Here is a 16548-nt window from a genome sequence, read left to right on the forward strand (position 1 = left end):
GATACATTTCCATAAGCCAGCCGGGGCTTAAGGGGCAGCACTCGAGGCGTTACTGTGCTCGTAATAACTGAATTAGAATTTTATTAAGAGCAGCTAATTTCAAGTGAAGAAAATCACTCCGACAAGTGGCGGCGTTTCCGGGGGCCGCTGAGTGGAGGCGAGTGACACGCCGGCGAAGACGCAGCTCCCGAGTTCCTGAAGGTCGCTCGGTGTGCACGTGTTCTTTTTCTTCCTTCATGCCCCATGAAGGATTAATGCATTTTTCTGGCCTGGATGGAACTGAACTAAGTAGGTCATGTTTACAAAGTAAAGCGTGAAGATTTAAACGGACAACGTTTTGAACACACACACACACACACACACGCGCATTTAAGTTTGCACACAGAGCAAACTTAAATGCACGTAATGACATAACACCTGAAGACACAGAGACTTCTCGTCTGGTTTGAATCATGGTTTTATTTTCCTCCCACATTTGCTCCTCGGTTCAACTCTCAGCTTCGGTCCTTTGAGCTGTGGTGCGGGGGATCGCTTTCCTCCTCTCGGGGTCTGCAGCGAGCGCGTTCTGAATAAACCCAGTGGTGAATGGGTTTGTTTTTCCTGCAGCTGCGTTTAATTTAAGGAGAAGGCAATATAATACAAAGCCGTTATGGCAGACAAAGCGGTCAGTTCATCCCTGCCAAAACCCATTTGAAGCTGCAGGGTATAATTGTATCTTGTCACAAACCTTATTTCTCAGCAGGAGCTGCCCCCCCCCCCCCCCCCCGATGTTCGATGTGCGCTCCAGGATAATTTACTGTTCTTCTCTTAGCTGTCTAGGCTCATGTGGATCGTCTGGTGATGCAGATCCAGGCAGGTGTCAGCATAATATAAAAGAAGGGGTACCTAATTATCATCCCAACCAACCCGACATTTGAAGATGCAGCAGATGCTTCTGGTGATCTGCTGACCTTTGAGCTGGTACCACTGTTGCACCAAACATTGATCCCATTGATCTAAACGTTGGTCCATCTGAGGTCACTGACCAGGTTTTCATGCATTTTTCTGTTTAAAACGCATGACTGCCAGTGGAACGATGCTCATTGATTTGACCTCAGCCCCTATGTATGACATAATCACGAAGCCCTGCGGGAAATATATACGATGTGTCGATTGATCAACATTGGCTTGCGGTTGCCATGGTTACGGCACGTGTAAACGTCACATTGTACACTAAGGACATAAAAAAAAAGAGGAAGGCCTTTTTATTTTACACATATAGGAAGCCTCTCACACAGCGGGAGCAGGGTGCTGCCGTCGAGGCGCCCGGGGAGCAGTTAGGGGTCAGATGTCTTGCACAGGGACACTGAGGACACGGGACATGGAGCGGCCGGGGTTTCGAACCACCGACCCTGCGGTTCCCGGTGCACCAATCATCAAAAAATGATTTTAAAAAAGGAGGAAGTAAAAGGAGGCTCATGCATAGACTTACTTATAAAGTTGTTCCATATTTTAAATGAAATGTTAAATAATATGCATTTACTGCAGTGCAATAGTGATAAACAAACAGGATTACCTTATTTATGCCGTCATCACACTTGTCTGTGGTAATGCGCGTTGCTGAAAGCATTATCATCCATATTTCATGCGTTCCTCTGCTCCTCCTTCCATGTAAAATCTGTCAGTTACCTGAAGAATGGAAGCGCATTCTTCTTTTCCTTTTGCTTTTTTGGCAGACCGGCCTCTGAAGATTTCATTGCTCCTAAAAGTACGTTTCTCCATTTCACACTCATGTAAAATACCTTTTTTTGAAGACTATAAGTACTAGTTGTATGTTGAAACTGAACAAAAAAAAAAAACCCCCCCCCCCCCCCCCCCCCCGGAGTCTGCACTGTGTACCACCAAAATAAAAGCGTGAGACAAAACACCACATGGCACCGGTGGTATTTTAAGATGAGGGACTCCACGATGACGACGTCGACTTTTACCACAAAAATCTTCGAGTCATGCACTCAAATAAATGCTGAAACATGCTTCTTCCTTCCCTTTCTGCAGTCTTACATGTGTCTGTAAATCTCTGCACACTTTGCAAATACATTTGAGCAGTGGACATTGTGTCAAATCCATCTGCACTTCAAACCCCCCCCCCCCCCCCCCCCCGCCTGCAGCGGGAGCATCATTTCGATCTGACGATAAGCGGCACAGAGCATGACTGACTTCGGGCCCTTGCGCTGTGAAACAACCAGGCGACGTTCTTTCTGAAGCTGAAGAGCGGTTTGGCTCGTGCACTCGTTTGGACGTGAGCCCGCTGCAGGCAGCCAGGCGACAGAACACACAGCACGCCGCGTAAATCCGCTCAAAGGCGCAGGTGACAGCAGCGAGCGGCTGACTGCAGGACAATGAGCTGCGGGTTGTTGTACTACGGCCGGATGGGTTTATGTAAATACAACTCTTCTCCCGAGGCAACAAAAAAAACAGGGTTTCACAATATGGGATGAGATGCTGTGTTGAATATCTATTTTTATGTAAGATGTCATACCAACCGTTAGATGAACGTACCTTCAGATCACGTGACATTTCTTCGGCTTCATGTCGCCTCGTTCCAAAGGCCAAATTAGTGGGAACTTTGAGAGCGTGATTGACTCCCGACAAAACGTTTAATACCACAAAGAGAAAAAGCAAAACTTCCAGTTGAAGGACGCTTTGGGAGAAATATCCCTCGTGCAGCCTCCAGGCCCGGTGAGTGGGAGGGCCGGGGCCAGCAGGGCCAGCAGGGCCACAGAGAGCCACTGAAAATAAATTGTGAGGGTAAATATAGCTTTGGTTAGAACACATGGCGTTTTGGCAGCAGTGGAATAGATGATTAGAAACGAGGCCCGAACGAAGTCACGTTTTCATCCGGAGGACTTGCAAGACATTTATTTCAATGCTCCGCTTCAAAGTTGGAGGCTTTAATTTCCCCACGCTTCGTTTCTTTCAGTGTCACCTGTTTTATGAACTAGTAAAATCATTCCACGTGCATTCATCTCCGTCGTCCAGACCGAAGAAGGAGCACCAAGGTCACGAAAACCCTGTTTGGAGAACATCTGCAATCTCCCTTTTCAAACAGCGATAAAGGATTTGACCCGAATCCGTCCGCCCGGGTCCTCGCCGACTACTCCCCCCGCCACGGCGCCACGGCCCGTGATTTCCCATTAGTGCATGACAGCGGGGCCGTTAATAGCGGCGGGGCCCTGCGGAGAGGCAGGTTGGCTGTAATTACTCAGCGGAGAGGTCGTGTGCAGAGCAGGCCTGTCACACCTCCCCCGCCTTCCTGCACGGGGCGAATTAAAGGCAACGTTGGGGGTTTGGTAATTAGTCAAACTAGACAGAGAGAGAAGCTGCGCTTTGAGGACTCAAATGGGATTCTGACATTCTGATTAACACATATGCGAATAAAAAATAAAAATGTATTTTTTGGGCTGAATAAACTTTCTGAAGACAAATGTTGAGCGAGAAGAAGAAAAAAAGGATTTATTTTTCAGTCAGAACTGGAATCAATGACTTCAGTTTTTTGTCTCCGGCTCGCATCCATCTTTCCATCTCACGCCGTCTGATGTTCATATTGCACGTCATCAAAACGATGGCGCACAATTTGCAGGGTCGTAATAACACAGAGGCAAATGTGTAGAAATGGAATTAAAGTGACAGCTGTGGGGCTCTTGCCCTTTGTAAAATGCACTCGACACGCTGCACTACGGAGTCAGCCGCGATTACCCAACATTCACTTCTGATCTTCTCTGGGTGAGACGTCGGCGCTTTAATCACTCGTCTTTGCAGAAACAGAAGGGAAATCACAGTGACGGGCAGAAAGTGGAGGGAAAAATTCAGTTTAATGGAAACGTCACGTCAAAGTCATTTCACTTGAAGGCCACGCTGCTTCCAACATAACTTCATACTTCCTTTAATCATACATTTATTGTATCACATTATTATTAAATGTGATTTCAGACATGTTGGTTTGTATTAATAGTTCATATTAGTGATCATTAAAACATACGAAGCCGGCAGACTTTTCCCTTTTTATCAACAGTGCTTCAATACAAAATTGCAGAAATGTGTATTTTAGTAAAAACTGCTGAAACAGAAAACTATGAGAATTTGTAGTGGAGACGTTCCTCTTTGTATTGATGTTGCTCGTGTCTCACTCATGACTAAAGCCGCCTGGTCTTAACTGTCACATACTGTCTGATAATAAGCAGGGACTTTGGATTCAGTAAATTTGCAATATGAAGCACTGACAATAATGTGGCCAGATTACAAACCAAATACATGTGCGTTATATGTTGTCATTGATGGGTCCATTTTTGAAACATATTTTAAAATGATGAAGTTTTTATTCAGCGTTAACCAACTCAGGAAAGGTTCTTTTGGTTCACTTTTGTTTATTTCAGATTTAGCAGCTTTTTTTTTTACTTGCAATCACAATATATTGAGATGTTTAGTGAGAAAACTACTTGTGGAATTCAATCTCTGTGGCAAAGGTGGATGATGAGTTTGCGTCCCCCGGGGTTTTAATCAGAAATGCATTGAAACAGTTTGGCTCGTTTACAGGAGTCGAGGATCCATGAGGTCAAATCATTTTGCGAACGCTTTCTAAATCTCTGCACAGACGATTGGCAAAGCCAAAATAATGGTGATTGGTCAGCGACCGGAGACCAAACCGCAAATAATGAACACTGAGAAAACATCTTAGTGGCAATCATTAAAGAGCATACAACATTATCTGGTTGAAACCCCCCCCCTCGTCCCCCCGGTATCCTCTCTTTCTTCTGTGAAGCTGTAGCGCGTAGTTCACCGGTTACTAATCAACAATCAGCGGGTAGATTGTTGCAGGCTTCTCCTCACTGCTCGAGCACCTGAGCTGTGATTACATGGCAGATAAACTCAGCAGAGAGAGTGAACCATGACGGCAAAGTGATGGGAAACAGTTGCTGTAGTAATTTGTAAGGATTTAAATTGGATAAATAGTAGAAATTGACACCATTTCTTGCATGATTACCCAGTAAAAAAAAAAAAAAAAAAAACAGTTGCACCTTGAATGTAAGAGTCTGTACGAGGGGAAAAGAGTTCATCTGCACACTGCAGGAATAATAGTTTCAACTTGTTCGGATTTCCTTAAGAGTTTCGGTTTGCAAAAGTCCCACATGTGTCCTCACATGCGGTTTTGATCCTCCGGAGGAAAATGTAGCAAGAAACTTCCCACGTCTGGAATTAAGGCAACGGTTAAAATGGACGAGGCAGAAGAATAGACGATCCCTCGCGTCCGGCACAGTTTGTGTTTCGGTCTCTTGGAAACAATAAAAGGGTGCGGACTTCAGTCTGCAGGAGCGCCGCGTTGCCGCGTTGCCTCGCCGCGGTCCTCCCGCCTGTGGAAGAACAAAACAAACAGGGAATTTCACCTTTCAAGATGAGTTTTGACCAAGCGGGAACGGCGAATGCCAACTCGCTCTTTACCTCCATCCTCATCACGAGCTCGTGCTGCGCGATCGACCCGCTGGCGGGCGCTCAGCCGGCACGCCCGGATCTGCAGCGGCGCGTCGTCCACGCGGCGCGTAGCCTCCATTAACATCTGTCCGACAGTAAAGAGAGACGACGTCGTCATTTTCCTCGACCCGGATGAGAGCGCCGCGTCGGTCCGGGGAGAAGGAACTCCGTCACCTGATCGGACGGGAGCCGTCGCCTCGCGGCCTTCTTCTGCAGAGGACGCCTCGTCTCAGCGCGCCCTCCCCCCACCCCCCCCCCGAGGGCCTCAGTTAGCGGCCCTGTTGAAGAGCTCCAGCACGGTGGCGTTGGTCCGCTCGAACATCCACTGCTGACTGAGGGAAGAGGCGTCGCAGGTGTTCATGAAGACGCGGCGCTCGCTGGGGCTGCTGTCGATGCAGCTGTTGCTGACGGGGTGATACAGGCTTTTGTCCTGGAGGGAACAGAAAGGGATGCTGTTCATTCAGGCCGATGTATCCCCCTCTTGATGGGATTCCCGGGGGCATTTTGGCGAGTACACTGTAACGTTTGTGCTCAAAATAATGACTCTCGCCCCAAACCTGTTGCTGATACAGAACGTCATCGGTTCTTTTCTCAAACACAAATTACGATGAACAAATTCTTCAGCATTGTCATGTTTTTCTAGCTGCTACGTGACAGAAGTGTAACCAAAGAAGGCCGCAAAAACTACAACTACAAAGTGTCCCCCTTTCCCTCCCCGCACCTCTCTGTAGCGCCACAGCTGGTTGCCCCTCATGCCGTGGCAGTCGTACAGGGTGACGGGGCTGCTGTGGGACACGGCGTCGAAGCAGACCTTCCTCGTGTGAACGGGGTCGCCCACCCGGATGTCCTCCCTCCACCCGAACGTCAACACCTGAGGGTAACACATCTCAACTGCGATGAAAACATCACACCCGTTCACCACCCCGATGCGCTTCCCGAGGTGTCGGTTTAAAATATTGGAGGGCGCTCAACTTCCATCTGAATCAAGCCTGCGATTACAGGCTACAGAGTTTTGTTTCATCCAGATCATCGCTGCAGCTCCGAGTGCAGCAGAAGGTGAAAGAGGCTCGTGAGGAGCACACATGCAGTTATGTGTTCAGTGATATTTGGCATTTTTAACTCGCTCTTCTCATTTTAAAAGCGGGTGTTTCACCGAGAGAGCGGCCAAATGTGCCCAAACGAATTAACAAGGACACGCAAGGTCACCTGCTCATTAACCCCCCCTCCCACCCGCATGTGCTCCCATGAAAACCTCCCGCGGCCCGGAGGACCCCCCCGGGGGGAAGGCGTTTCACTGGAGGAAGCGTAACCAATGACCCTCACCTGTCCGTGACTCCAGGCCACCTCCCCGCGGCCTTTCACGCAGCTCTCCAGGCGGACGGGGCTCCCCGACACAAAGTGTTTGATCTCCATGCACATGCCGCTGCCCACGTTCCGGATCTACAAAACACGGGCAGATGTACCCACGTTCAGGGGGACTGTGTAACATTCGGGAGGGCCCAACCTTTGGGCCGCCCCCCCCGGTGCTGTAGCATGCAGGAAGAGTGGACGCCCTCCTGAGTTATTGCAAACATCTTTCATCACCGTTTCATATGTGTTGGTTACCGCCTGGGAGTTTTTCTATCTCCACGCCCGTCGGAAACCTCCCAGAAGTATTAGACTGCAGCCGAGTCCAAAAACGTGTGTGGAATTGAACAGGATATTTATCCCACGACCTTTCCAGCAGCATGCGGCCTTTGATTGAGATCTCTGCGCGCACTGCACAGATATACGTGTAAGTCTGCTCCGGTGCGCCTGCGTGCGTCCACCGACCTCAGCTGAACTAGGTATGAACAACAGAATCCATGGCGATCGACAAAGGGTGTGGACTAAACAAGTAATGCACACGTGTGCAAAACATTGTACTTCCATCACCTGCATATAAATTTCTAAATGATGAATGAATTAGTGGAAGTTAGACAGCTGATATTTGCCCACCAAATGGATAAAAACCCTGTTTTGACTTTGCTTTTAGCTCTGGAGCCTTTTGTACCCATTTCCTTGTTCCTTTAATATCGGTACTTTTGTCTCTGCGGGTCAGTTTTTATTTCTAAAATTAAAAAAGAAGATGTCATGTACAAACTTTAAATAACTGTGCCAGTGCTGACAGTGAGTGGGAGCTAATTGCCTTATTATTATCCCCCCCGGGAGATTATCTATTAGCCTGAGTGAGTGTGTGTGAGTGTGTGTGTCTTCCCACGGCTAATCCCACTCTGCTGCTGGACCCGTCAGCCTTACTTTTCTGTGCTGTAACAAATCATGTGTGTGTGTGTGTGTGTGTGTGTGTTTAGAAGGTTTACAGCATCATTGACTTCTTGCAGAACGGATTCCGTATTGTTTCTCCCTTGATTGGGCCGAGACGATTGCACGTATGCGCGTCAGGCGATGGCCGATGGGAGGAGGGGAACAGTCAGGTGTGCGTCACAGCACGCTGAAAATAAAGAAAGCAAAGAAGCAGGAGACGGTGGTTACCTCCCCCCAGGCGGCGGCAGGAGGCTCCACCATCGGGTAGTGTTTGGGTAAATCCCAGGCCACCTCGCTCATGAACCACTTGAAGGTCTTGCAGTTGAGCCGGTTCCTCAGCTCCTTCTGGGCCGTCATGTCTCCCGCCGACAGGTGGCGGTACTCCGGCCGACGCTGGTACACGTATTCCCCGTATTCGTCCATCCACACCTCCGCCACGCGTTTGAGGTTCTGAAATGGAATCAGAGAGGAGAGAGAAAGGCGGATGCGTTCATTCACCGAGCGGCCTACCGCCAGAATGTCTGTGAGCCTCCCACAAATGAGCAGCGAGTCCCTCGTTCCCCGGCAGCGCGGAGGATCTGGTGGAAGCACATTGGGACTGTTTTGTGAACATAACTGTTCTCTGGGAGTCTGCTGCGACGGCGGCATCCATTTATTGACTCTGCAACAAAGAGCTGCTCTGCTGCGGCTTTTTAAAAAGAGCAATTTGGGCCCACCGAATTACAGCCGACCGTGTACGTTGGTGTCAACGACTGCAGTTTAAGTCGAACGACGAAAAGTACTTCATGCAAATTCAGGACCGTCAGTTTCCCCCCACTCCCCCGAGGCTGCTGGTGGATACCGGACAGACCTTGGTCAGAAGAGACGACGGTGAACGTATGAATTGGAGTGGAGTGACGTGTCGGCGCCGACACCGTACCGCTGTGTCGGACCCTCCCGGAATGCAGAACATCTGATCTCCTGGATCAAAGTCTCTTACCTTCGCCAAGCTGATCCCACCGGGGACTTTGTAGGGGACGTACTTCCTGTAGATGTGTCCTACCCGGGAGCAGGGGATGTCCTCCATGCGGCCGCCACACATCCACACCTGCAGAGACGCACACACGAGGGGAAGAATCCCTTTCATCAGATGGATCCCTTTTGTGCACGGAAGCTTTGTCCGTCTTAAATTGCAAAGACAGCAGGCCGTGGAAAGGTAGGAGGAAGGTGAAGGAAGGAGACGATCAAGGAAATGAAGAGGAGAGTGATGGCTAAGCGTAAAAGAGGCGCAGTGATTCTAACAGGTTCATGAGTCCTGGGAGGAGAGAAGACGCCTAAAGCTGATTATGATGGTGACCTGAAATCAGCAGGGTCAGATTGGAGGAACTCACCGGCAGAGTGTACGAGGTTTAAAATGAGCAGATGAGGGAGAGACGACGGACACTGGAAACAAAAGGGCTCTCCAGGGAAACCACGCATGCAGTCTCTTTGAAATATTGTAGTCGTACGATAACATTTCATCCTTTTAAGCACCTTGATGTGCTATTTTTAATTAAAAACCTTCCTTTTAATGTTGTTTCATCTTGTTTATTTTGCTTTCTCTTGTCAATCTCCGATAACCGGCTCCTCGTTTTAATCCCAAGACTACGACGAAGAAAACAGCAACGACAACTTGTCACGTCCTTTAACAAGACGTGAGCTATTTGAAGGTTAGAGGCGGGCTCCAACTGCCGGGAGTTTGAGAACATTGAAAGGAAAAATGCAACGCGAGCGTCTTTTATATGTGATTTCGAGGTGTGCGGCCGTGCAGAGTTCACAGGGGGTGTGAAGGGATTCGTCAAAGTCCCGTCAACCGGCAATCATCTCACTTCACTTTGACTTCAGTGCATTTTCAGGTGTCCCGCCCACTTTGTTCATACTGTACATTTACTATTGAAATGACAGCGAAAAACAACAGCTCAGATCCGTATAAAAATAGAAAGGAAGGAAGAAAAAACAAGTACGTTTTGGTATTTTTCTATTATTTTATTTTCTACTTCATTAAAAACTTTTATCAATACGACTTCTCCGAACATATCGCTGCCGGACAAAACCCAGCAAGGACTAAAACGGCAAGTAAAACTTGAGTTGCCTCTGTTGGTCTGTTTTGAATAAATAAAATAGTAGATGCCGTATGTCAGTGGCTCCTGTGTTCCGTTTGCTTCCACCTTCCACTACTTGAATAGTAATGGCCGAACCAAAGCTGGCGGCAATGCAGGAAAACTCAGGCAGAAGAACAGGAATGTAATGCGTCAAGCTCAACGACTGACTTTAAAGTGCACTTTAGATTAGAACCGATTACAGATTAAGGTCCCTCTTTGTGTCCCCAGGCCGGTTGGTCGTGAGCATATGAAGCAAAACACTGAGCAAGACGTGAAACTTTCAAAAAAAATCATGCGATTTATTTTTCTTTCTTTCCTTCCTCACGGAATATCTACTTTGTGTAGCTCCACTGATGGATGTTCAATTATTTCTGCCTCCAGTGACAACACGCGTTAACATAAGTGAGACTACATCCTGCACTGCACCCACAGTGCACGCCTCGCTCCATCACCTTGCTTGGCGTGTGAGGTCGTGTGAGGTCGCGACCTCAGCAGCGGTTTCACATGTGGCCCCGGCTGTGCGCTTGTAAGGATCGGCGTTGTTACCGTTACGGAGGAGACGGGCCGTCTCTTCTGTATCAGCTGATGGGGATCTTGGTGAAAAAAGAAGGCAAATTGAATATCGGCGTGCATGGAGGAGGGTAAAGAGGCACAGCCACGTCCTGATAGCTCAATTTAACGCCGGTTTGGGAAGTTATCTCAGCCACTATCTAAATGAGGTGAAAAGCTTCAAAACTAAATTTAATTGTAAGGGCTCAGCCCTGAGTCAGCTTTAAATAGAGGGAATCCTCACCTTGGAAACCACCGAAGGTCACGGTTATCCTTTATATTCTAAGGTTAAAGTGGATTTATCCTTTTCACTGCACAGTGGTCAAGGTGCTTTTGGGAGATGTGGGAATTCATTTATATTTGGGATTTCAAATGTTTAAACTACGCCCAACATCACACGAGGAAGAAAGAGGCCGTGGGTTTCTTTCCGCCGCTGTTGGAAATGCGTTTGCAAGATCCCAAAATACGCGAAAAAGACTCCTTAGCCGTTCTTCGGCTAACTTGAAGAGGTGCGTGCTGTCAACAACCCCCAACTTCTAAAAGGGCGACGGTAAAATATGTTAAAGCAGATCTGATCTGATCAAAAGGACACCGTCAGATGTCTCGTGCAAGACCAGAAACAAAGATGTGATGGACATAAAACAGGATGGTTGCATTCAACGTGTCTTATTATGAATACATGTGTGACCCTGATGCAATGACAACAGGCAAAATTATGATTGTCTAGAGGAGTAAATTCCCCCAAATATCCTCTTCAAACGAGGACAACATGAGCATTTAAGATTTCATCACTTTTACCTTGAAGGAGATCTCGTACTGTTCTCCTCCCCAGATCTCCAGACCCGTGTCGTATCCTCCGAGCTCCCAGAACCACTTCCTGTCTATAGCAAAAAGTCCACCTGCCATCACGGGGGACCTGAAGGACGCGCAAAACACACACACACCACTTGCAGTACATTTTGTACAAAAGCTGAACCCAAAACTAAAGAGTTTTACACACTTTCCACTTCACAACTGACAGAAAAACAGCTCAGAAAAGAGGCCCCTCGCCTCCAGACGCTCATTACATGGTTAATATAATATAATCGTTGTGAAATTAAAAGGAATTATTTGCGGAAAATGATACTTGAAACAATCCGTCAAAGAGAAAAGATTTAGAAAAGTCTGTTTGCTATTCAAAAGGAGAAGGAAATAATTGGCGTGATGTTTTGTTTGAATAAAGACGGTGAGCTATGAGGAGAAATTATGTCCAATTTCTTCTTGTCCAATTTGCTGGCTTCACCAGAGTGCAGATCTCATTATGTACCAAATCCAACTCAAAAGCAAACAGCTAATACAACCGTTGCATCAGAGGTAGCTACACATGGCAAAAAAGGGTCAAGATATGTGAATAAAGGGCTGAATAGAATCAATGTTAATATGTTCACTGGATGACGCATGCGCGATATATTGGCGAAGCAATAAGAACAAGCCGAGCATATAAACGGCGGGCAGAAGAGTAGACTGCACTGAAGTTGTTAATTATGGACATTATTGTGTTTCTTGCCAACACTGGTTCTCACAGTAACGGCTCTAAATCCACAATGTGGGCGAAACCTTCCGGCCTTCGTCGTTAAAAACGACAACGACGAAAAGAGTCGGAATAGTCAAGAGTTCCTGTGTTTCTCAGCAGGTAATGAAGATGCACAGACGAGCGCAGGAACCAATTAACCCCCTCGGAGCACCGCGGCTTTCCTTCTCCAGTGACGTGCCCGCTGAGTGCGGCGCTCGTTAGCGCGTCCCCCGATTGTAGCCGCCGCGCACCTGAGGCAGACAAATTGGGGCGGCAGGTGCAGCGACACGGCTACATTTGATTTCCTCGCTAATAGGCCCGGCGTGCCTTTCTCTAAACCCCCATGTCACGTCACACCGATATTAATCAGATCAAAAACTCGTGAAGCCCACCTTTGACCCAGACGTATCGCGATAAGCGGCTTGCTGGATGCACCAGGTTGTCATAGTTACAAGCTTTTCCCATCAAGCAGAGGGCGGGGGAGGCGGGGGGGGGGAAAGCCGGCAGGTCGCCCGCCGTCGCCGGAGGTCGTCCCCTGAGGAGGATCGGTTAAACGGCTCCTTTACCCCCCCCCCCCCTCCCCCCTCCTCCCGCTCCGGGGGGGCCCCCCCCACGCCTCACGAGCTGTGAGCGCAGACACGAGTTCCCGTGGCGATAACAGCCGGGCTTCAGAGGCTTTTGCCTCTCTGAGGGCGGGAAAGGATGACAGGAATCCGCTGGCAGCGGTAACGGTGCAAACACCCGCGTACGTCCCTGCGAGATTCTCCTTTGGCTTTTTGTCTTTCAACGCGTTTGTGTCGCTCAGTCCAAACGACGCTGCCACGTTTTCTCGATGTAATGGAGGTATCAACAGTTTGGAGTTGGGGAAATGGTTATTTTTGGGCGGGTCTCTTGGATGCAGTGCTGAACTATTGCCTTCGTTTGCCGAGTAATGAACCGGTTATCATTTCCAATTACGTCACGTGTCATTTTGTCCAAAGCGACTTACAATAAGTGCATTTCAACCAATTACAGGTTTGCATGTTTACATGCTGGCCATGAGATACCGAAATGTACCAACTTCCTTAAGCAACAAGTCAAACGTTTTTAGCCCAGTGAACTATCCATGTTTCATGCTTTGCTTTTGTCCTGCATAACACGACCAGCTTTCAGTTCCATCAGAGGAAACAAAATGAGATTTATTACAAATGTAAGTGTGTGCAGTGAGCTTGATTCTCATTGGCTGGGTTCTGCAGTCAGGTTTTGGATTTTGCATAAATTGCAAAGGAGTACAACCAGCCTCGGGAACTGGCTTTTGTGTGTCGTGTTAATTAAGAAATCTGATATTGCAGTTACAAAAACAGACCTATTGTGAGGCTTTAATCACTGTAATTAAAATGTCATTTCCAACCAATTGCTCAACTGGTGATACTTTGTTTTCCCCCCCGAGTAAGTCCGGCCTGCACTTCTTCCTCCATTCAACCCTCCCACAGACGCCCTTGACCAGAGGCGACAGGGGGGAGGGTCAGGTGGTTTAATTGGCCGTCTGCAGCATTGCGTCGGCCCAGCGTCACTGACCTTAAGTCTACCGCATGCAGGTTTATACATGTTTATGTATAAAGAGAATCGCAAATGGACCTTCGGCTCCTGTAAGGGGATGTGGTACAACAGTGTGGCTGTAAGCAGGAGAACCACTGCGCCCCGATGTTTAATTCATCTGTTGACACAGTGTCTACAGTTGGAGGAGCACTGCAGCGCGGGCTGCTTGGGGGGGGGACACGATCCCGTGTACGTCCAAACTCATTTCCAAGAATTTGCAACAATCGTGCCGGTTTAAGGGGCGAAGTGGAAGATCGGGAGCATCGTAGAAAGTGCAGCGCAGTGACTCACTCGAAAGGCTCGCTGGGATCGTCACTCTGCAGCTCCGGAGGGATGGGTATCCGCTTGTAGTACATCTCCCAGTCGAACGCCCCCCGCATGGCGTCCCCCGCCTGCGTGTCGTAGCCGAAGTTGTCGTGGTCGATCACGTCGATCATCGGACACACGATGGTCTTCCTGTTCTGGGCGATGCGGTCTGAGAGGCACGGACACGAGCGCATAGTTCGGTCCCAGAAAATGCGTATTTTTACAGTGGTGATGGAGGAAGTCAATGGGCGCCCAAGAAGAAAGAGTGTAAGTGTGCGCTCGTGTGTTTTTGTGCACAATGCCCTTCTTCCACCGCCACAAAAGGGTGTCGACTCAATAACACTGTATGAAAAGTACAGCTCTAAAACTCTTTGAATCATTTATTTCTGGTAGAGTTTCTGAGCTCAACGTGTGAATATTTTCCCGGTAAGGGACGTCTGCTTAAAAGCATTTTTCTTTTTCCCGGCTTTGCTTTTAAAATTCTATACCATTAATTATTACACGCTTGTCATTTCAATGCCACCCATCGATTTGTCAGGGCCTCCTTTAAAGTGGTAAAGTGCTGTGACTGAACCCAAATGGCGACGCGCAGCGCCGGAAGTTTGAAGCTCCCTGTGGAGGCGCGAACCGAACCGAAAAGGTAATTTACGCCACGTTCTTTTCTGCCAATCAACCTATCGAACCCCCCCCCCCCCCCCCCGCCCCCGATGGCCAGTGACGCATTAGTTGAGGAAAGCTCAATTGTTACCTAACGGATGTACGGCTGATGCGGGCAATGCCGAAGTTGTGGGCGGGCGGTTTTGGCGTCGCTCACCCAGCAGCGGAGGCAGCCAGTTGGCGTTGGCCTCACAGTGGGAGTCCAGGAAGGTGATGACTTCCCCTTTGGCGGCGGCGGCCCCCAGCAGGCGCGTCCTGATGAGCCCCTCCCTCTTCCTGGTCCTCAGGACGCGAACCTTCGGCATCCGCGTCATGTACTCCTCCAGGGCCCCCTTCAGGTGCTCTGCAGGGGAGAAGGGAGGGGAAGGGAGGGGGGTTTGTCAGTGTCATGTTTGGTGCCGTCAAGGACCGTTCAGTTAAGTGGTATCATTTGCGTTCCCTCAGCCTGAGACATCGACAGCAGTAATTTACTTGGTTTCTTAGAATGCTTTTGGAAAGATAACAGGGAGGGTGGAGAGGGGGGGTTGAGTCAACCGCTGGGACATGAAAATTGCCTTTCACGAGCACAAAGCTTTGTCGTTTATTGAATCTGTTGACGGTGAACTTCGCTTTGCTTGTTTAATGCCGATCGGTGGCTGTTTGGATGCTCCAGATGCAACACAGTTTATCCCATTTTAAACCGACTCACAGCAGCCATCATGGACGATGACAACACCCTTCTGTCTAAGTCATGGATCACTATTCTCACTTCAGCTTGGTAATATTTGGTCGAAGGATCATTGAGGATTTGAGCTGTGAGGGTGTGTTTTTTGTTAAGAGACACAATTCTCCGACGAACTCTTTGAAACAACTTATTTTTGAACTCGTTTCTCTATTGTGTATTTGGAATGTTTGCCTTAAAAGCCAAAGTAGGGTTTGTGTGTAGGGGATGAGGCTCCAAGCGTTTTTCTTTTTTTTACCACTCATCTAATATCAGAGGATAAGAGCCTTTAGTGTTTAAATAGTAATAATCCCAAAGGAGGTTAAAACATAGACACGAGTTTGTTTTTTTCCTTTCATCATACCTTTTGTTTTGTGCAGAGTAACAAAAACAAAAAAAAAATTACAAATTGATAGAAAGACACTAAAACGTCAACGTGCAAGCAGGGATGTGGAAGCAAAACCATTTGCCAACATTGCGAGCTTCCTGCGAGAGAAGGTCAAGCACTTCAGGAGACTACTCACAAATCCATACGTCCTCTGAAAGGTCTCTAGGTTGTGAAGTCTCGTCACGCGGCGATCATCGTCAAGGTTACAGCTCACTGTTACGTCCGTTCTAGTTTCACAGGAAATGTTGGAATGCGGAGGGATCTTTTACACGAGGGCAACGGGAAAGATGTGGCAGGACTCGTTCCCCCTCTCGCTTCTCTGTAGTGCAGTAGACGCGGTGACATCCAAGCCTCCATCTTCCCTTTCATTGAAACTGTGCTCTCTTCTCCCGGTGGCTCATTTCTCTCTCTCCCTTCTCCAGTTAAACACCCGCACATGATGCCGTTTTCCCTCATTTCATTACTTCCTCTGTATCGAACCCCAGTTACGATCCCTCCACCGTGGAGGCCCTCTGGGCCCCGAAGGTCAGCCATCTTTATGCTCCAATACCGTGTTTATTGCGCCGCCGACCCGCCCGCCGTGACGTGTGACATTGCGACGAGGGCGCGCGAAAGGTCGGCGCCCAACTGTGCGGAAAAAGGCGAGCGCCTCCCGCAGTAAATCAACCCATTAAGAAACTGACCATTACGGGCCCCGAGCCGCCCCTCACGCCACCCCGCTAACGACCGGAACGCGGCGCAAACTCAATCGAGCGGGCGCTCAACCCCCGCGTGCGAAGGGAGGTGAGAGGGGGGAGGGGGGGGGGAGAGATCGCAGCGTTTAATTATGATTGGTTAATTTTCGCTGAATAAATTGGAATACCGCTCGAGATGTTTACCAAGAGCAAAAGGAGGCAATTAATCAGGCTAA

The 16548-nt window shown here is 48.6% G+C and overlaps 1 protein-coding gene across 4 annotated transcripts in view; it reads right to left on the reverse strand.

Annotated features, from left to right (window-relative positions):
* Window positions 1–3466: 3466 nt before the first annotated feature.
* Window positions 3467–16548, reverse strand: part of LOC120822435 (polypeptide N-acetylgalactosaminyltransferase 10) — a 31741-nt gene continuing 18659 nt past the window's right edge. The window contains exons 5-14 of one of the 4 annotated variants that reach the window (XM_040182130.2): window positions 14642–14893; window positions 13879–14062; window positions 11256–11373; window positions 8768–8875; window positions 8017–8238; window positions 6829–6945; window positions 6227–6376; window positions 5680–5935; window positions 5476–5590; window positions 3833–5387 (exon numbers count right to left, since the gene is read on the reverse strand). In XM_040182130.2, the coding sequence (XP_040038064.1) occupies window positions 5771–5935; window positions 6227–6376; window positions 6829–6945; window positions 8017–8238; window positions 8768–8875; window positions 11256–11373; window positions 13879–14062; window positions 14642–14893 (1316 nt within the window). In that variant the 3' untranslated portion in view covers window positions 3833–5387; window positions 5476–5590; window positions 5680–5770. Of the gene's footprint in view, window positions 5388–5475; window positions 5936–6226; window positions 6377–6828; window positions 6946–8016; window positions 8239–8767; window positions 8876–11255; window positions 11374–13878; window positions 14063–14641; window positions 14894–16548 lie in introns of all 4 variants that reach the window. The other 3 variants (XM_078106904.1, XM_040182131.2, XM_040182129.2) reach the window with 3 other exon arrangements.

This window comes from Gasterosteus aculeatus, chromosome 7, assembly GCF_964276395.1.
Source record: "Gasterosteus aculeatus chromosome 7, fGasAcu3.hap1.1, whole genome shotgun sequence".
Taxonomy (NCBI): Eukaryota; Metazoa; Chordata; class Actinopteri; order Perciformes; family Gasterosteidae; genus Gasterosteus; species Gasterosteus aculeatus.